Here is a 22,175-nt window from a genome sequence, read left to right on the forward strand (position 1 = left end):
AAGCACAATTGTCTATTCCAGAATACAGACAAAACAAATAGAACATGAGCGTGAGGGGAATGAATGCTAACTGCTGTGAAACTTAATGAAACCCAAGTGCCAAGAAGCCAAATTGAATTTAAAAGGGTACAAAGTATGGGGATCTTTAAGAAGAATGGCCATTGTGGCACATGAGATAAGCAAGGCATCTTTCCTCTATCACAGGCTCAGAGCAGAGTGGAATGTTTATGCTTGAAAGGAAAAGTTAATACATCTATTGGCCAGCCTTCTGCCTCACCCTGCATCTGATCCCAGTGCTTAAAGGGCCAGGCACATTTTGTGTTGTCCAGCTTAACATTTGTTCCAGCCTTTCTGCTCTTTCAGGTCACTGAGCTTCACCAAAAGGATTTTAATAGTGTTTATTCACACACATTTCAGAACTAGGTTCTTGCTCAACTACAGTTTCTAATCACAGTACAACTGATCTGCAGTCATGTGATACTCAATCATTGATCATTTCTATAGAGCTACTACCTGTACACTGGAATGCACAGTCCCTGCCCCATTGATTTCAACTTTTTAATATGTTGTCTATTAAAGGGTTTCATATGTATTGTGCTAACATCATGAGTATGTTATCTGTGTTATACAAATGCTCCTCCATGTTGCCAATTAAGTTTCAAGTTTATTTAGGACTTTCTATCCCGCTCATCAAACAAATGTCTGAGAGGCATACAATCTAAAAGAAAGAGGGGAGAACAAGATAAAGAACACAGACAGGAGGGAGGGAGGGAGGGAGAAATTATAATATAAGATAAAAAAAGTGTGTGTGAGGGGAGGGGATAAATAGACTGCTGTGTAATCCAGGGTTGTCCCAGCATGCGTTACTTACACCTATCATTAAGAAGAAGAGATTTTAATTCAGTCAAACTTTTGTTGAGATGTTTGAAATCTGAAAGTTTGTGGTGTGTGATGATGGCGAAGGACCGAACCCTGCCGCAAAGAGATGCAAAACATGCCGCATATTGGCTAGGAGTCCTGCAACTGAAAAATTAAAAGCTAAATTGCTTTATATTTCAATTCTAAGTTGAAAGGTTTTTGAAAAAAAGTCTTCAAAAATAGTTTCTACACCTATCCTAATGGAGGTTTCACTAAGAGTAAAAGTTATTTTGGACCAATGAGGAGGCAGGCATGCCAAGGGTAGATTGGATCTTGTGAAATGAGTTGCCGCTGAGGTTCTTAAATCTGTTTGAATTATTTTTATGAATATTGTAAGTCTTTTGGGCATTGAGTTGTATAATTTGGATACTATTTGGGTTTCTGCCAGGTACTTGTGACCTGGATTGGCCACTGCTGAAAACAGAATACTGGGCTAGATACAGTGGCGTTCCTGGGGGGGGGGGGGGCGGTGGGTGCGGTCTGCCCCTGGTGCATGCCGCTGGGGGGGGGGGTGCCGCGCGCCTGTCTGCTCCGCTCATTCCGTGCTCCTTCTGCCCCGGAACAAGTTACTTCCTGTTCCTGGGCAGAGGGAGCATGGAACGAACGAAGCCGACAGGTGCGCGGCACCCCCCCCCCCGCAGGTAAAAATGCACCCAGCGGGGTTGTTTCGCCAGGGGAGGTGTCATTTCGCCAGGGGGGGAGAGGTGTCACTTTGCCGGGGGGGGGGGGGAGCGCATCGGCGATCCGCCCCGGGTGTCAGCCGCCCTAGGAACGCCACTGGCTAGATAGACCATTGGTCTGACCCAGTATAGCTATTCTTATGTTCTCAATCAGTATAAAATACTGAGTGGAGTAGAATGGGTAGACATGAATCACTTGTTTATTCTTTCCAAAAATACAAGGACTAGGGGGCACACAATGAAGCTACTAAGTAGTACATTTAAAACAAACTGGAGAAAATATTTCTTCACTCTATGTGTGATTAAACTCTGGAATTCATTGCCAGAGAATGTGGTAAAAAAGTTTTTAGCTTAGAAGGGTTTTTAAAAGGTTTGGATAGTTTCCTAAAAGAAAAGTCCATCAGCCATTAAGATGTACTTGGGGAAAATCCACTGCTTATTTCTAGGATAAGCAACATAAAATCTGTTTTACTCATTTGGGATCATGCCAGGTACTTGTGACCTGGATTGCCCACTGTTGGAAACAGGATACTGGGCTTGATGGGCCTTCAGTCTGTCCCAGTATGGCAATGCTTATGTTCTTATTCTTGTGCATGACATTAGGAATTAATTTCTCTGAAATTTAGAATACCACTTTACATTAGACAGAGAAAATTACTTTATCTCATCAATAGATTCCCGTGGCTCCTCACAGGAAAGTGGCAAACAGGTGGACAACAGATCATTCAAGACCACTTCAAAAGTACAAAGTGAAAAATAAGAGCAGAACCAGTATGATTCCTCATATCCCTGTCTATGCCAAGCGTGTCAATAAAAGATTATGAGCAACAGTGTTGTAGGCTGAGTTCAAGTCCAGCTGAATTAAAAGCACATCCTTCCTTAAATCAAGATGGCAAATATTATCATTTAACTGGAGAAAATGACAATAAATGTGCACTCTTTATATTTTGAGATATAGCTTATTGGAGATTTAGACTTATGAACAAATTAAAAAAAAAGATAGATCCCCATTCCAGGTACATCATGAAGAAATTTAAATGTTTGATGAGCTAAGTGCACTGGCCACGGAGGAAGAGCAATTAATAATGATACGTTCTAGTCAGCGAGGCAATCTTTGTGCTTCATGAAAAATAATGAAAAGATGTACAATGATTAACCAGAGACATGCGATTCATAGTCTACTGCATGCAACATAGTCATGATGGCCTACAAGGGTATGTCTTCCTATTTCCTTTCCCAAGTTTGTTCCTGTAAATTACACATCCTATATAATAAAAAGCACCTCCAACGTTCTGAAGCTGACTCCGTGGCACTGTGGCAGTGTAGGGTTCGTAAGTCTGTAACTCAGCGTTTCATTGGCTCTCACTGTCCCGCAACGTCACAAGAACGAGGAACCAATCAACGGTCTGTAAAAAACGCCCAACCTGCCTGCCCGGTCCGTCATTGCCACCCAGCGATTCTCCTCTCTCCCCTCCCCCCCCCCCCCTCCAGGCACCCACCGAGTCTCCGTCACTCCTTTGAAAGCCCTGCCCATCTGTAGCCTTCCCTTCCAGTTCGTTCCCTCAGAGTCCTGCCCTCGAGGAAAGAGGTAATGACGTCAGAAGGTGGGACTCAGAGGGAACGAACTTGAAGGGAAGGCTACAGATGGGCAGGGCTTTCAAAGGAGTGACGGAGACTCGGTGGGTGTCTGGAGGGGGGCAGGGGAGAGAGGAGAATCGCTGGGTGGCTACAGGGGGACAAGGGGACAGAGGGAACAAACTTGAAGGGAAGACTACAGATGGGCAGGGCTTTCAAAGGAGTGACGGAGACTCAGTGTGTGTCTGGAGGGGGGCAGGGGAGAGAGGAGAATCGCTGGGTGGCTACAGGGGGGCAAAGGGACAGAGGAGAATTGCTGGGTGCCTGGAGGGGGGGCAGGGGGGAGAGAGGAGAATCGCTGGGTGGCTGGAGAGGGGGCAGGGGAGAGAGGAAAATCGCTGGGTGGCTGGATAGGGGGGCATGGGAGAGAAGAGAATTGCTGGGTGGCTGGAGGGGGGCAGGGCAGAAAGGAGAATCGCTGGGTGCCTACGGGGGGGGGGGGCAGGGGACAGAGGAGAATTGCTGGGTGCCTGGAGGGGGAGCAGGGGAGAGAGAAGAATCACTGAGTGGCTGGGGGGGCAGGGGACAGAGCAGACAGTCTCACTCTCTCTCTGTCAAACACACACACACTCGCACATTCACTCTCTCGCTCTCACACACAGTCACTGTCAAACACACTCTGTCAAACATACACACTCCGAGGAAAACCTTGCTAGCGCCCGTTTCATTTCTGTAAGAAACGGGCCTTTTTTACTAGTAGTTAATAAAACACAGCACTAGTACTATTGTCCTCCTGTTGCTTTGGGAATCTAGTTCAATAAAACCTCTGACTGGTGGAAAATGTGCTGAAGTGGCATGGGAGGGGCTTTGAGGTTCTCAGAGAGAGCGCAAGCAGGAAACACAGCAAGGTGGAGAGGCAATGTGGAGGGGCATTTTCGATATGACGTCTACTGTCGGACTTTAGACATTTTGTGCTAAACATCCCATATCCGAATAGGAAATATAGCCATTTTCAAAAAAGCAAAACATCTATTTTTTTTAATGAAAATACGTAAGTACATAAGTAATGCCACACTGGGAAAAGACCAATAGGCTCATTTTCAAAGCACTTAGCCTCCCAAAGTTCCATAGAAGCCTATGGAACTTAGCCTCCCAAAGTGCTTTGAAAATATGCCTCCAAGGGTCCATTGAGCCCAGCATCCTGTCCACGACAGCGGCCAATCCAGGCCAAGGGCACCTGGCAAGCTTCCCAAACGTACAAACATTCTATACATGTTATTCCTGGAATTGTGGATTTTTCCTAAGTCCATTTAGTAGTGGTTTATGGACTTGTCCTTTAGGAAAACATCTAACCCCTTTTTAAACTCTGCCAAGCTAACCGCCTTCACCACGTTCTCTGGCAATGAATTCCAGAGTTTAATTATGCGTTGGGTGAAGAAAAGCTTTCTCCATCAAATGCATATATAACATCTTTTTATACTTTGTGCGTTTATCTTTTTGGCCCATTTAAAAAAAAACAAACAAACAAACATACAAGTGAAAAATGTAGAAAACCAAGCAGCTGGGAAGTAGAAGGAGCCAGCATTTTAAGTGGACTTGTCACATAGACATCTCAGGAGATCAATGGGGCACCCTAGGGGGCACTGATGTAGACTTCATATTAATGCTCCCAGGTACAGGTCACCATTGGCTCCCTTATCTTGTATCCTGAGCCCTCCAAAACCCACTGCTCCCAGCTGTACACCACTAAAATAGCCACTAAGGGAAATGGAACTTGATGTACCACCTTTCTGAGGTTTTTGCAACTACATTCAAAGCGGTTTACATATATTCAGGTACTTATTTTGTACCAGGGGCAATGGAGGGTTAAGTGACTTGCCCAGAGTCACAAGGAGCTGCAGTGAGAATCGAACTCAGTTCCCCAGGATCAAAGTCCACTGCACTAACCACTAGGCTACTCCTCCACTCCATTAAGGATGAAGGGGTCACCTATATGTGGATACAGTAGGGTTTTTTTTTTTTTGGGGGGGGGGGGGGTGCTGAAGCTTTCCACCACAAGTGTAACGGGTTAGAGGGAGATATGAGCCTGAGTCCTCTTCTCAACAATGCACTGCACTGACCACTACAGTATTCCAGGGACCTGCTTGCTGCTCTAATAGACCTGGCAATAATATCTGAAGTTGTCATAAAGTACTACAGTATTTTTATTCACATTTTTGGTGGGTGGGAGGGGTCACTAACCACTGGGGGAGTAAGGGAGGGTCATCCTTGACTCCCTCCATTGGTCTTCTGGTCATTTAGGGCACCTTTTTGTGCCTTATTCATTCTAAAAACAGGTCTAGACCAAAATGTTGAAGTTTTCACCAAAGACGTTTTTGTTTTGTTCCATTATTGCTGTAAAATGTCCATGTGTTAGGCACGCCCTAAACCCACCCTAATCCCACCTCTGCAATACCCACATCACGCCCCCCTTGTGATTTGGACACACTGCAGATGAAATGCATAGATAAACATCAGCAAAATAGGTTTTGAAAATACAGATTTGGACGTTTTGAGAAGAAATCTGTCCAAATTATGCTTTATGACACATTTTTCTCTTTCAAAAATGAACCCCTTAGTACTGCAAAGGAGCAGGAAAGGTAGTGAAGTATTATCTTGAATAGACTGTAAGCTCCATGTAGCACGGACCTTCTCTTAGATATATGTACACAGTACTGCATACATTAGTAGTGCTTCAGAAATGATAATAGTTGTAGTAAAACGGAGTGAGAAATACTGCAGACCCCAGATAACTCAGTAACTAGAGATATGCTCTTGACTTTACCAAGTCAATCTTACAGAACAGACAAGGGAGATTTATTCACACTCATTTCTCATTCCTCCCTCTACGTCCTACTTACAGCAGAATCAATTTTTTTCTGCAAACAGCAGCTACTTCACGCATCCGATGAAGTGGACTCTTGTTCTCAAAAGCTCATGCCTCGATAATTTGGTTAGTCTGTGAGATGCTACCAGCCACTATGCCATTTTTTTTTTACAATAAGCTAAACTGGTATAGTTTCAAATACAGTTTATATATACACACACACAGTATTTGACATCTTGGACATAAAGCATATAGGGACAGGCATATGAACCTCAACATGCATACGCTGGATGAGAGGGGGAGAGAGAGTGGATATCAGAGACATTTAAATATCTCAGGGGAATTAATGTACAGGAAGTGAGCCATTTTCAAATGAAGTAAAACTCTGGAATGAGGGGGGATATGATGAAGATAAGAGGAAATAGGCTTAGGAGGAATCTAAGAAAGTATTCGTTCACGGAAGAGGTGATGGAAGCATGGAATGGCCTCTTGGTGGAGGTCGTGGAGACGAGGACTGTGTCAGAATTTTAAAAAGCGTGAGACAGGCACATGGGTCCCTTAGGAAAAGGAAGAGTTAGTGGTTATGGAGGATGGGCCATTTGGCTTTTATCTGCCATCAGGTTTCCATGTTTCTATATAGTGAGAGAGAGATTCAGTACATGTTCATGCACTAAAATCTAACAACTTTAAAAATCCATCCTCAGATGAACATGAATTATTCAACCACTTTTAACTTTTGCAAAAATAAAAAATGTTTAGGGGGCAGTTATTAAGATGTGCTACAGCCTTATTACACGTTATTTGACCCTTAACACATAAAAGGCAATAACATGTTATATTACAGTAACAAAGCTTTGTTTGCCCCCCCCCCCCTCCATCAGATGCATGGCCAGTATCTCAGGGCCAGTGGTGTGGAGGTCTGCACCACTGCCTTATCCTGACCAGCCCTCCATTTCCTCCCTCTAACTCTGCTCCTTCTGGGTGGTGAATCCCAGGAGCCAGAAGATGAACCCAACAGTACTGGGCAAGGAGGTAGGTATGATAAAAACCTCATTGGAGTGGCAATCTAGCAATGGGGCTTGTGGCAACTCAATTGCTGACCAAGCTACACTGTTTGAGGTCGGACAGAGCTCTGCCTTTCATTGTTCTTCAAAGCATGAAATGGTAAAGATACTTGCCTTTATCTGCAACAATGCAACGTGATAGAGAGACAATCACTGGACCAGCCAGGAGATGATAGCTGGTGCCCAAAGGTTTGTGGGGTCATCACAGGGTGAACTGCTACCTGGAGCTGGTCTACAGTGGGGAAGGGAAGAATCACATGCTTTGCCAGGAGGCACATTGCCTGCAGAAGCCCTGTAGCCAATGTCAGTACAGGACAGAAACCCATTAAACAGCAGGTTCAGTGAGTATCCAGAGCACGGAAGGAAAAAGAGGTGCAACAGTAAGAAGAAGGAAAAAGTCAGGCAATTTGGGGTCTTATGTGGGAGAAGTAGTAATGAGGAGGAGCATTCATATCTGATACATCTGAGGACTTCTCATCCAGCTTGTCCACATTTTTGTTATGGCAGTATGTCCAATTAAACATAAGAAAAAAAATTGGAAACATATATTTGTTCAAGTTTTCACAGCTTGAGGGCTTCACCAAGAGAGAAAGAGGAAAGCATGTGAAGGTTCAGAAAGTGACTATAGTCAGGAACTGTAGGGGTGTCCTCTATATACAACTGGATCCTAGCATTCCTTGTGTTCCCAACTACTGGATGCTCAAATTTCAAACTGATGTTATGTATCCCAGCTAATCAGATAATTGGGGGCTGCAAGGACCATGGTGGGTGAGGTTGGCTAAATTACATTGAGAAACTCCTCAGGAAAATGGAAGAGGAGAAAGGAGTTATGGATAAAAGAAATGAATTGAAAGGGGAAAGGCCGCAATGGATTGTTCCTTGGTCCTTCTGGAATTCCAGGCCAGCATCTGGGCTTTGAACACAGGGCCAAACAAATATTCAGTCTCAAAGGAAGTTTGCTATAGATTCAACTGTTCGGCCTTTCTCTACTGAGACACCTGTAAGTTCAAACATCTTTACTCTATCTGTGGAACTGGCCACTCTGTAACACATGCCCCAAGAGGACAACTGGCAAGCCTGCAACGCTGCCCAAAAAGATTGTCCCTGAAAGGGCTAAACCCTACCCTGGTGAGGTTTAATGGCATGTCACCATGAATGGCAGCTTACCTAAGGGTCATGGTTACACAAATGTTATAAGATGGTTCTAAATTTAGTTTCTGGGTCCCATACATTCAGCACCTCTTCTTGACCCCCCCCCCCCCCCCCCCCATGGTGAGGCACAAGAAGGTGAAGAAGGCTATGACTGAGGCAGGACTCACCCATTTTTTGCCAAATTACCAGCCTATTTGTAGACTGCCCCTGCCCAAACCTCACAATCTCACCACACATAGTGGACCCTAAGAAGGAACTAGGCAAGTTCAGGCTAATACACAACTTGTCCGATCCAGTGGGGAAGTCAGTCAATAACCATCTGCCACCCGAGCTATGTTCAGTCAAATGTGTCTACTGAGGGACTACGGCAAAGGAGCACTCTTGGCAAAGGCACAGAATCTCACCCTTCAGTTCCCTCTTGGGTTTTAAATTTCAAGACCACTACTATATCAACAAATGTATCCCTATAGGTTGTTCAGTCTCATGTGCCTACTTCGGGATCTTGAATACCAGGTGTCAGGCAATGGAAGCTTATAAATTTAGAAGCATAACCTTTACAGAATAAGGCCCTATGCGCCTAACTGCCTACATTTGGGCACAAGCATTTACACCAGTCATTGAGCTAGTGTAAGTGCTTCCACCTAATGTTAGGTGTAACTGTGGAGTTATGCTAGCTATGCACAGAATTAGCTTAGCATGAATCATCCTGGCACCTAAATTTAGGCAACCTTTTGAGAACTGCCCCCATACTGGCAACGAGTCTCCCTGGTACTGAGATGAGCAGTAGGTCAGAGCTGGCAGAATGCTGTACAATGCCCTCTTTCAGCCACATTCAAGGGAAGAACTAAGTTGTCTAACGTGGCTAACACAGGAAAGGGAACTAAAACTGGCTTACAAAAATGGCCACTACCGCATGGACTACAACAGGAAACACAACAGGGCACACTCTGACCCAGTAGGAAGGGGGAAAAGCACCATGGGAGAAGAGACTACCAACTACCAACATCATGAGACTGTAACACAAGCTTATGAAATCACGGAGCCCAATACTCTACACCCACCACAATGCAATGCTGATGTGACCCTGTACTGCACCCGAGAGCCACATCTGACCCAGGGAAAGGCTGTGACAGGATCGAACACATTCTGCTGTCATGGAGGTGGGTACGGCATTTGAGGCTGGCATAAAGGCTGGAAAAAAGTTTTTAAAGTGGGGTTTTTCTGGTGGGATGGGGTTAGTGACCACTGGGGGAGTCCGGGGAGGTCATCCCCGATTCCATCCAGTGGTCATCTGGGCAGTTGGAGCACTTTTTTGGGACTTGTTCGTGAAAAAAAAGGGTCCAAAAAAAGTGACCCAAAATCGCGGTAAACACGCTTTTTTTTTTTCTTCGATTATCAGCTAAAGACGCCCATCTCTCCTCGGCTGATAACCACGCCCCAGTTCCGCCTCCAACACGCCTCCAACACGCCTCCAACACGTCCCCGTCAACTTTATTCGTTTCCGCGACGGAGTGCAGTTGTAAACGCCCAAAATCGGCTTTCGATTATACCGATTTGGGCGCCTTTGCGAGACAAACGTCTATCTCCCGATTTAGGCCGCACTATAGGCGTTTTTCTCTTTTGAAAATAAGCTGGATAGGCTACTAATCTATGCTTCCTGCAAAACTACATTCTGATGCATTCCTTAAAAAATAATTAGAGGCCTAATGGCACTTATTCAGAGCAACTTTTTCTACTGTTGCCTTTCCAGCTCAGCAAAAACAAGATGTGGTGTAAATCTGTAGAAAGAGATCCCAAGTCAAAATAGATAAAGCCGGGGAATCACATGATGCTGTGAGCAGCGCCAGATTCTTTCTCTGTGGGGGGGAGGGGGGGGGAGAACAACAGAATGCTGCTCAAAAGTCCCGCTCCAACACTGTAAACAAATCCTTCAAAAACAAATCTTACAACATGGAGAGAATAAAGGATTCCATTTGCAAGATGGCAAAATCCATTGTTTAATCAAGAAATAAGCGTTAATGGGTTCTTTTACGAAGCTGCAGCAAAAGGGGACCTTTGCACATGCGTATTTTTAACACGCACCAAGGCCCCCTTTTACCACAGCAGGTAAAAGGCAAGTTTCCTTTTTCTAAAAGAAATGTCCGTGTGGCAAGTGAACCACTTGCCATACGGCCAATTTGGGGGGAGAGCACTTACCGCCACCTAAGGGCTCCCGCACTAACCATGCAGCATTGCCCAATTACCACCAGGTACACAACGACACTACAAAAATTGAAATACCGCCATTTCGTAAAAGGGCCCCTGGTGTATAAAAGCTCTTTTCATAATTTTTGGGAGGAAACCTTTCTACCGCCCTAAATAAATCATAGTTCCACAAGAACATTATCAACCTGGTTTTTAATCTATTTTTTTTATCTTAAGTTTCTGCATATAATATGTAAAAGCAAAAGAAGTGAGGAAAACAGCAGGGCTAGATAATCCAAAGATTAAAAATTCACAAAGAAATAAAATTTAAAAAGTCTGCCAAAATAGTTCTCATTACAGAATTAATTTACTTTTTTAATAAAAGATTAATGCTGCCATCCTGTGTTTGCATCTCTGTTCTATACTTGCTGTGGGATCTGCTCTGTTTTTTTGGGGGGGGAGGTGGGGGGGGGGAGGCTATGCTCTGATTTTCACACGCCTCCAAATATTTCTCTCTGCAGAACTGGTTTGACAGAAATAGTGGATGGATTTGGTCAAGTACCTGCAGGGCTGGTTTGGTGAGATCATGGAATCAACTGGGTGTGCTGCCTTGGGAATTCAAGACCCCTTTAAACTTTTCTAATAGGAACTGTGAACAATTCAACAGAATCCTCAGAATTATTCAGACATATTTCCTGGGTTTTCTTCTAAAGTAAGCAGTGGCTGAAAACAGTCCTTCAAGCCAGAATAATGAGTGCATAATCCTCTCTCAAAGGTGCTGGAATCATTTTATCTACAGGTTCCCCGGTCAGGGTTGTTTGTGCAACAGGTTGAGAATCAGAAAACAGAATGCCCAATATTCAAAGAATTTATGCTCATAAACTGACCTCTTTGAAAATGTACTAGTTTATTTCTAAAGCTATGAGGAAACCCCCAGGGGAAACTCCAGTTGGGTATGTGGAAGAAGGAGGCATTAATTTAAATGATTTGTCAGCAATACTGGAAGAGTCTATTTTGGAGACTACAGAAAGGTCAACATTGATAGCTTTGTTTGTGTTTCAGCAGGACTTGAATTCCGTAATGAGACTGTATTGTTGTAATTCTCAGGCCTTATTTCACGGCCAAAACATTTGGATCTATCCAGATGTGGCCAAGGTCACTCAGGACAGGAAAAGAGCTTTTTGACCTTGAAGCAAGAAACAAAAGATATGAGATTCCTTTTTCTTACTATATCCATGTAAATATTTAGGGGTCCTTTTACTAAGCTGAGGTAGGGCTACTGTGCAGGTAGCACAAGCCAAATTGACCATACAGGGTAGCGCAGGTGTCTGCAGTAGTTCCGAAGTTAGTGTGCGCAGTTTCCCGTGGTAGAAAATAATTTTCTACTGCAGGGGCATTCCCAGTGGTAATCAGCAGCACAGCCACATTGCCGCGAGCTGCCTGATTACTGCATAAGTAGCGTGTGAGCCCTCACCGCCTTCTAAATAGGTGGCAGTAAATAGGTAATAAATAGCTGCACCAGGGACATAGCCAAACTTTGGCAGGAGGGGGGTCCAGAGCCCGAGGTGAGGGGGCACATTTTAACCCTCCCGGTGCTGCCGACCCCCCCCCTCGCCATTTTTTTACCTCCCCGCCGCCACCACATTTGACCCCTCCCAGCACCAACCCTCTTCTCGCCGCCGCCAACTCTCCCCCGCCGCCGTCGGGTACCTTTGCAGGTGTGGGTCCCCAACCCCCGCCAGCCGAAGTCCTCTTCTCCGGCGTGGCCGCGTTGCTGATCTGCAAGGCTTCTGTTTCTGTGAGTCTGTTTTACCTTGGCTTAGTAAAAGGGCCCCTTAGTTAAATTTGGTGGAAATAAATATGTCTTTTTTGCACCTGAACAGCTAAGATCTTTTCTAGATATGAAGAAGACAGCAGATAGGAAATGTTAGAACTAATACTGGTAGTAATGATGAGATAAGAGGTTTTTCATTTTAGGCTTTGAGTAATGTATTAATTTCCTTTAAGATCTCCTTTATTTTCCTTTCTTTCCACTCCCCACTTCTTTTTTAGTTCTAAGGAGGATATAACAAATGTTTCTTTCTTTCTTTATTTTATTTTTTGCCTTTTTTTCTTTTATACCTTTCTGTACTGATTTAACAAGTCAGATACTTGAGTTGTATTTGCTAAAAAAATCATGTAAAAAAAAGAAAAGAAAGGAAAGGATGGTGGAAGTGTGGAAAAACCTCCTGGTGGATGTGGTGTAGAGAACACAGGATCTCTTAGGGAGAGGAAGAGATAGTAGATGGTATGGCAGATGGTCATCATTTTCTGTTTCTTTTAACTACAATGAATTTTCATGAAAAATCTTCATACAGTGGAATCTAGTGTATGCATATTCATTGTGGACATCCTGAAAACCCAAATGGCTGCAGAGTCCTTCGGACAGATATGAGAAGCCCTAAATCAAAAAAAAAAAATCCCTTTTTATACACAGTCAGTGAAACATGAACATAAAATACTAAGATAATAATTCCACAATTCAAGCAAGCAGAAGTTGAACTGATTCCCCATGGCTGAGAGAAACAGGAGGAAATTCTCTGGCCCCGAGCCTCATCTGATATTAATCACCCAGCACTAACAACATAAATGGCACAGTTACTCTACTGCAGTTCACTTTGATGACCAGAGACAAAAAACAGATGCAAGGAAGCTCACACAGAAAACGGTTTGTAATACATTTCTGTTTACTGTCCCCACAGAAATCTGCTTGGAAAGCTGCAGACAATGACCCAAGGGACAGTTCAGAAAAAGAGAGTTCTGTTACAGAAGTGCCTGTCAACCCTCTCCTGAAGGCACACTTAGCCTGTCGGGTTTCGGGATTACCTTTATAAATTTGAATGAGATACCTGTATATGCTGGAGGTTCATTTGGATTAGGATTTATTACTTTCAAATTTGAGTGCGATCCCCAGATGTCTGCGCAACGTAATTAATGAGATTATTATCATCATCAATAACTGGATGCTAACAATGGAATTACTAATGTTAATTGGCACCAATTAGGGGTAGCGCTTTAGAAATGTTAAATAGTAGTAGTAGTTATCCCCTGGATTCTATACAGCGTGCCTAGAGATCCGTGCCAAAATCCAGGCAGATTTTTAACAAAGCATGTAACTTAATTGGCTTAATAAGCTAATTATTTATTTTATTTATTTGGGTTTTGCTCACACCTTTAGCATTGATAACAGCATTTAACAAGCAATAATGAGCACTAAATGGCAATAATTAGAATTTATGTGTACAACTCGCTAAGCATATTCTGTAATGCACTGCTCCTAACTTCTAATGTGCGCAGACAAAATGGGGCGTGGTTATGGGCAGGGAAATGGGTGTCTTGTGGGCATGCTGAAATTTACGCGCGCAATTAAATGGAAGTGCGTAGTTTTAGGTGCTGGGATATCAACTAAGCGTATTCTATATACCACGCCTAAATCTAGGTGCTGCTTATAAAATACGTTTAAGCGGAAAAGCTTTCCGCACTGATTTTTTAGGCAGCATATATAGAATCCCCCCTATGTGCGCACCTGGCTGTGCGCTATTCTATAACCCTGGCCACCCATATCCCATAATGCATAACCCAAAAGGGGGCATGAGTGGGTCAGAGGCTCTCTCATAAGATGTGCACAGTGTTATAGAATTCTGGGATGCATGCCTAACTTGTGCACCAGGATTTACACCTGGTTTCAGCTAGTGTAAGTCCTCGTACACAAAACTGGGCAGGGGCCTCCCCAGGCACTATTCTATAAAGGGTGCTCATCCTGGAGTACCGTTTACAGAATAGCGCTTAGGGCCCGATTCTATATATGGTGCCTAAAATTAACACGCATTAGGCAATCACGCCTAAGTGTATTCTAAATACTGCGCATAAATCTATGTGTGTCCATTTGTGCTAACGAAACGTTGGTGTAAATCCTATTGGCGTCTCTAGCGTTTAGCATGCCTATAAACACTAGCGCATCTTTGTAAAAGACCCCCTAGGTTTGTAAATCTATTCAACTGGCAGATCTATAGTTATAAGCATAAAAATCTAGATTTAGGATCCTAAATTTGGTTGAAAATAGGGCACAAATTTAGGAGCTCAGCTTTTATTTGAATACTGGGCTCATAAGGACGAAAACCAGGACTAGACCACTAAACAATGTGTGGTTAACTGTACAATCTCGTAGCACAATCAGTTATGCGCACAACTCCTAATTACTGCCACTTAGCGCTTAAGACCAATAATTGAAAGCTATAGCCAATTAAGTGCCAATGAGCCAATTAGTTTATGCACAGAAGGAACCCTATGTGTGCACAATTGCGGGCCTATCTTTGGGCACCATTTATAGAATCAGGAGGGTTAGTGAAATTGTGAGTGTACATTTAGGCACTCAGCCTGAGTACATTTTCAAACAGGCCAATTTGGGAGCAAAACTCAAAAAGATAGAAGCATAAACCTTTTGAATATAAGAACATAATAGCCATACTGGGTCAGACCAATGGTCCATCTAGCCCAGTATCCTGTTTCCAACTGTTGCCAATCCAGGACACAGGTACCCGGCAGAAACCCAAATGGTAGCAATATTCCATGCTACCAATCCCAGGGCAAGCAATTACTTCCCCCATGTCCATCACAATAACAGACTATAAACTTTTCCTCCAGGAACTTGTCCAAACCTTTTTTAAACCCAGATACGCTAACTGCTGTTACCACATCCTCTGGCAACGAGTTCCACAGCTTAAGTATTCTTTGAGTGAAAAAAACATTTCCTCCTATTTGTTTTCGAAGTATTTCCATGTAATTTAATTGAGCGTCCCCTTACATTTACTATCCCCACAGGAAAGCCACATTATGTTTCTAGGGTCCCGTTGTGAGTAGTATACTATGCCATACTCTGTATTGTTATTTGAATATTTTGACTGCTGTAATTGCCTATTGCCCATGCTCGATCTATTCTTACTGTACACCGCCTTGAGAGAATTCCTTCAAAAAGGCGATAAATAAATCCTAATAAATAAATAAATAAAATAAATGACCCTACTGTGAGGTTTGTGCTCTTCTAAGTCAGTGGCAGTGCTCTGCTGCCTTTCCTGCTGTTACTGCAGAAGTCTTTTCCATTAATTTGTGCCAGAATAATAAGAAGCACTTCTTCAACTGCTGGTATGGTAAGAGGGATGATGTTCCACCTTACCTCCTACACCACAGCCAGCAAGGTCATTGCTAGAGAATTTAAAGCCCTTTGCAGGGTCACATACAGTGAAGTCCCTTTGTTGATGAAATACATGTAACTGATTTTTCATAAGAAAGAATAACAAAACATTGGTGAAATCAGAATATCCAATAACAAGTAATTATGCCCCCCCCCCTCCACTAACCATTCAATGCTGAAATGAGAGGGCTGCACGTATCTGGACCCCCCTCCCCCCCCCCCCTCATGCCAGCATCCTGCCCCATGCATACATACTTAAGTGCATAGCGCATGTAACCACAAAACACAATTACAGACCTGTACTTTAAGCATTTTTCCCATTAAAACATTTACTAAACAGGCTCTTTAATGCTCTGTACTGAAACTGCAAGAGGTGCCCCTACCCCTCCCATCTGTTTTACCAGGTGGATGCAATAATGTCATCATCACCCTCAGTTCAGTCTGCACTTCTCACAAGGATGTGTATTGTACTACTGCACCCACACTATGACTGCTTGTAACCTATCTTTGTTTTAGTTCTTGAAATTATGGTAACCCTGAATTTAATTATCCAATACTCCAGAATATTCGGTACAAAACAAGTTACCTCTTACCATACCAACCAAGGTAAATTATAAACAGCTGTTACAGTGTTACTGGTATGTGAGCTTCTCAGTCCTCATAAGTTCCCACCAGATGTCTTCAAAGTTTAGGAAGCCTCAAACCCCAATGTAGAATTTCAAATATCATACAGTACCTCCAAAGTAGACTATGTTTTCTGAGACAAGCACAGCAGCAAACATTTGTACATCACTTACACTTACACCCACATTACTTTAAAAATACCCCCCCCTTTTTTTTTTTTTACAAAGCTGTGCTAGCGGTTGCCACATGGTAATGCCAACACAGCCCATTCACTTTGAATTTTTTTATTATAGTAATCAGAACAAGAACAATGCAGCAAATCAAAATATATCAAACAAATAAAATTGCAAATTTGTACAAACATCATCCACTCCTTGCATCATTTTTTAACAATGAAATGTTTAGTTTTTGGGGTTTTTTAAGCTGTTAATTTTAGAGTTTAGGGTGTCACACACATGAACATTGTCTGTCAAGTGTGTCACAATAGAAGAAAGGTTGAAAAACACTGGTCTAAGGAGTGGTAATTTACCTTGAGTTTAGGGATCTGCAATTGTTTTGAAAAGTTGTCTTGTATTTAAAAAAACGTACTAAGGTAGTCCAGCTGAAAGGCATCATTTTATATTCTTTGTGGTTTTATTTAAAAACTTGTATTTTTATACTTTCAAGTGGACTAACACAATAACCACAAGCCCTTATCCACTAAACTAAACCAGTTCAAGACTTAATAAGCAGCATGGAGCAGGTATGTGTTGCTGAGCCAGGCAAAAAGGGAACAATTCTATAAAGTGACGGCTAAGTGTAAGCACAACAGAGACGTGCGCTTAGTGTCAATTTTAATGGCTTCAAGGCGCACTAACCTATTATAGAATACTAGCGCAAAAGTGCTTTGGTGTGCCAAAACTTAGGAACAACAGCTTACACCAGGTAAATAGCAAGTATAAGCTGATGCGCCTTGCAATGCCTGTATCTAATACTATTCTATAAGATGTGTACATTGCTAGGCAGAATGCCCATGACATGCCCATGCTCTGCCTATAGGTCAAGCTGTTATGTACCATGTGACTAGGATGCCAATTTTAGAGGATAGCACCTAGCATATGTGGAGGTAAAAGCTCATGCGTGACATCATTCACTTGGGTAAGTGCACCTATTCTATAAATCTGTGCACATAATTACCCCCTCCCCCCCGATTCTATATATGGCGAATAAAGTTGTGTGTGCAAATCAGAGTGCATAGCCGATCTGCACATGCAACTTAATTGTTTAACAAGCTAATCAGTGCAGAAAATTGGCCCCTAACAAGCAATTACCAGCACTAGGTGCACTAACTAGAATTTACACGTGCAACTAAGCATATTATGTAAAGTGATGTGCAGAAATTCAAATGCTTCGAACGTGTGGCTCACAACAGGGGGCATGACCATGGAAGGGTCATGGGCATGCCTGAAAATCATGTGCACTGTTACAGAATATGCCCAATCCGCACCTAAATAAGATGTGGGCATTTACACCAAGTTTTAGTTGGTATAAATGCACCTCAATTTAAGTTGCGGGAATGGCCACTACAACTATTCTATAACCCTCACCTAACGTTAGGTGACGTTTACAGAATAGTGCTAAGCACTTTTTTTAGCCCCCATATACAGAATTCCCCCCTTAGTGCTTAACTTTGGATGCCCTTTATAGTACTGCCCTTAAAGCTTCCTTCCAAGCGCTGGACATACAGCTAAAGCACAAGCGTGCAGTGTGCAACAAGAGCACGTGGGGCCTGGGGCAGCGCGTGCGCGCACGAGACACTCACCTCCCAGGAACTGGATGCCTCCGGCCACCCTGCCCACTGTGCGCGAGATGAGCTCCGAAACGCAGCAGCCCATGAGTGCCGTGAGCGCCACCAGCAGGAGGAGTCCACAGCCCAGGCCGGTCACCACGGTGCAGATGCGCCACTCAGCGCTGGGGATGGCCACGAAAGACGCGTAGCGGCCGCACTGCTCCACCATCACCGTGGTCTGGCGGTTGTCGTCGCGCACCGGGTAGGCGCAGCGGCGGAAGGGGCCGAAGGACACGGGCTTGTCCAGCTGAGTTCCCAGCAACCAGTAGGGCATGAAAAAGCCCACGCAGGAGGCGGCGGCGCAGAGCAGCGAGAGCAGCGCCCAGAGCAGCCCGGCGCAGGTCAGGCTCGATGCCATCTTTTCTGGCCGGTGGATCCGCGAAGTAGAAAGCCGGATCCTCGTTAATGCCGGACAGCGGGCTGCAGCAGGCGAGCTTCAGAGATCCGGCCGGCCATCATCACTTTGTTCCGCCTCTCTCTCTCTGCAGTTTGCGTGACCCCTGATGAAAGGGTGGAAAAATAGAGAGAAAACAGAAAGTTACGCGCGGTTTGGGGGGGGGGGGCGGGAGCAGTCCACTCTCTCTCACCATCGGCGGGGTGCTCTGCACTGGGACTGCTCCCGACTTTCAGAAAGAAGTGACATCTCTTGGGGGAGGAGATTAAAAAGAAAAGCAATGATTTTTTTTTTCTCAATTTGCCTTTACGATCTTCCCCTCCCTTTCCCAAAATCAGTTCCCACATCCGTTTACTGGGGAAAAGAATGTGAGACTGCTGCTACATCCTAAGGAGCTATGTCTGCTTCGGGGCTTTTTGGGTTGTGATGATCAGTTTGAGTTCAGGCTGCACCATATCACGAGTTTATACAGACTCACTTGACCCTAATCTATCTATTGGCAAGACTATATCATTATTAAATGCAAGAGAGAGAGAGTAATGTCTAGTGTACTTCCTTCCCTTGCAAGAACTGAGCCAGGCATTCAGCCATCCCTTCTCTAATCTTGCAGTACGCCTGCTCTATTTTAGTCTCCCCTTTCCACATTTTCTGCCTCTCCCCTATTCTGTCATAGTTCTTGTCTTTCAGGAGTTGTTTGTTTTAGACTCTTTCGACCACATACTGACTTTTCTCTTTTTCGCCAAGAACTCCAACCTGGAATAGATTGTCCAGAGCCTCAAACACTGATGGTTGGTTTAGGGGCAAAACTCAGCTGCTATCTCCCGGTTTCGGCCATGCGGAGGGAAGAGGAATCTGGGATCTAAACGTAACATCTTTGCCCTTAACGAGGACAAAAGAGCTGGAAACTTGTAAATCCTTTATAGGAAAACATCCCAGATCTGATCGCATCCTCCAGACCGGTTCAACTTCGTTTATTACAAATCGGATGGGGGAAAAATAAAATCCAAATCGATGACCTCTTATTTACTTACATTGCATTTCGAAAAAGCCGAGCTTTGCTTAGGTCCGCTCAAATCTTCCAACTCTTCCCCGGCACATCTGTAACTTATTGGGCTTTCTTTCCCAGATTCAGCAACCCTTGAAAGCACTAATCACTTTGCAGGAAAGCTTCTTTTCAATTGAGAAAACGGTGGCTAAGCGGTGCGTCTATGCACCGCTTTTATGTGAGAAATCGCCTCTTTCCAGAAGATTGTAATTACTGCAAAGGGATCTCGCAGCAATAAAAACTGAAGACTGTAAATGCAATTTTCGTGTTGGCAGGCAGCACACGCAGTCTCTCCCCAGCCCCCCTTCACCGAGGACCCTGCAGAGGAAACGTTGTTATTGCATTCCTAAAGATTGAGAGGCAAAGGCAAGGGGGAATGAATGTTAGTGTCAAACTCACAGGGGAACCATCAATCATCGCAATCCCCACCCCGCTCCAGCCTGCACCGGGAGCGCCCCTTTCCAACAAATTAAAAATGAAAACAAGGATCCCGGACAGATTTACTGATCATCCTTTAAAAAAAAATAATAACGGAGAAGGGCTGGATGCTCATTTGTTCAGGTTTCTTTGTAGAAAGAAGCCTGGTTACTGTGAAGCTGGAACACACAGCAGGGAAATGGGGAGGAGGGGGGAGGGTAAGTGCCCTTAAATGGAAAAATATGAGATGGTCTCAAGACATGTGTACACAATGACTTGGTTTTCTCTCTTTGACTCAGCGTTTTGATCTTAACAGCTGGAGCTGTATAAAAATGCAGTGACTGGTCTGGGTAGACAAAGTTTACATTGTTAAAATTAATAGGCATCCCAGCTCTCACCTTTTACTCATCTGTGGCAGAAAAACTTTGTCATTATAATCTTTACTGGATGCCCAGTGCCATTTATTACCACTACCAATTACATGGTTTAGTGAGGTCCTTGGATCTACCCTGGCCGAGCACCAAAAAGATAATCAAACTTTGATGATCTATTAAAAGTCATAATAAGGTTTCTGTAGGTGAACCTGTGGATGGATCATTACCGGAGCCATTGTCCTTGAGAGTGACCTGACATGCACCATCCCCCAGCCATGCGCAGCCAACCTGCAAAAGGGCCAAAGCGTAGAGGGGTACATGAGCCACTTGCTCATCTACAGTCCCTGCCAGACCACCCAGGGCAAAGGGGAAGCAAGTGAGAGCTCTCATTCCTCACATCATTTTGTGATAAACAGCTCCCTACCACTTGCATTCCCAAATCGATAATTAGGAAGGCAGAGGGGGAAAAAAAAGCTGCACAAACTGGCTGCCATGGGATGCATGGCTAAGCTGTCTGGTGAGGTTTTCCAGTATTGGTGGAAGAGATGGGGACTTCCTAGACCAATAAAGCAAAGCATATAGATGGAAATTCTGTAAATTAAGTGCTAGGATGATATGCACTAAGCACAAATTCTGTATCAGCAAATATGAGCACATGCACTTCCACCATGCTAGTGGCTGGTGTAAATGCTGGCAGTTACATTTATTTATTTATTTATTGCATTTGTATTCCACATTTTCCCACCTATTTGCAGGCTCGATATGGCTTACATTGTTCCGTCATGGCGATCGCCATTTCCGGAGTGAGAGATACAAGTGGTATTACATTAGAGATCATGATTGGCATAGTAGATTAAACAGTCAAGTATAAAGAGTTCATATTCGGAATTACAGATAGAGTGGTGTTGGGTTAAAGTTCATTCGTGGTAGGGTTGACTGGTAGTCAAGTTAGAGAGTTGGGTTTTATCTAGTTCGGGCTTGAGATTTGTTTTCTGGTAGTTAGGCTATATCGTTGTGGTATGCCTTTTTGAACAGGTTGGTCTTCAGTGATCTCCGGAAGTGAGGTCGCGGATTTTTCTCACTGCAAGTGGTAGTGCATTCTATAGCTGCGTTCTTTTGTAGGGGAAGCTGGATGCATATGGTAATTTATATTTTAGCCCTTTGCGGCTAGGATAGTGGAGATTCTGGAATGTGCGTGCTGATCTTTTAGTGTTCCTGGGTGGTAAGTCTATGAAGTCCGACGTGTAGACTGGGGCCTCTCCATAAATGATTTTATGGACCAGAGTGCAGACCTTGAACGTAATACGTTCTTTTAGTGGGAGCCAGTGTAATTTTTCTCTTAGAGGTTTGGCACTTTCGTATTTCGTTTTTCCAAATATGAGTCTGGCTGCTGTGTTTTGGGCTGTTTGGAGTTTCTTGATGATTTGTTCTTTACATCCAGCAAAGCTGACAGTGTTTTATAAAGTTAGTGCATAATTGTCAGGCCCCTGCCTCGCCCATGCCCCTCCCATGTCCACACACCCCTTTTCAGTTGTGTGCTATAGAAATTAGAGCCAATTATTGATACTTATTGTCAATTTAGCACCAATTAATTTATGCATGTCATTGATGCTGTTCTATAGCTTGGCATACGATTGTGCACCTAATTGCACATGCCCTATAGAGAATTATGGGGATATTGACTTGCAGCCTGACAGCCACCTGAAGCCTTCTATTCCTAGCCGGGAACAGAAGCTGCAGAACAACAGCCGGATCATTTCTTGCCAATAAAGTGAGAGTCAGTGTGAGAAAGAAAGAGGGAAAGTTGAAGTTCAAAGGAGACAC

General features: G+C 43.8%; 1 protein-coding gene across 2 annotated transcripts in view; it reads right to left on the bottom strand.

Annotated features, from left to right (window-relative positions):
* LHFPL6 (LHFPL tetraspan subfamily member 6) overlaps positions 1-20,129 on the bottom strand; it is a 273,074-nt gene extending 252,945 nt beyond the window's left edge. The window contains exons 1-2 of one of the 2 annotated variants that reach the window (XM_030200415.1): positions 19,547-20,129; positions 18,095-18,621 (exon numbers count right to left, since the gene is read on the bottom strand). In XM_030200415.1, the coding sequence (XP_030056275.1) occupies positions 18,095-18,479 (385 nt within the window). In that variant the 5' untranslated portion in view covers positions 18,480-18,621; positions 19,547-20,129. Of the gene's footprint in view, positions 1-18,094; positions 18,622-19,268; positions 19,419-19,546 lie in introns of those variants that run through there. The other variant, XM_030200416.1, reaches the window with a different exon arrangement.
* Positions 20,130-22,175: the final 2,046 nt, after the last annotated feature.

The sequence above is a fragment of the Microcaecilia unicolor genome, chromosome 4 (assembly GCF_901765095.1).
Source record: "Microcaecilia unicolor chromosome 4, aMicUni1.1, whole genome shotgun sequence".
NCBI lineage: Eukaryota > Metazoa > Chordata > Amphibia > Gymnophiona > Siphonopidae > Microcaecilia > Microcaecilia unicolor.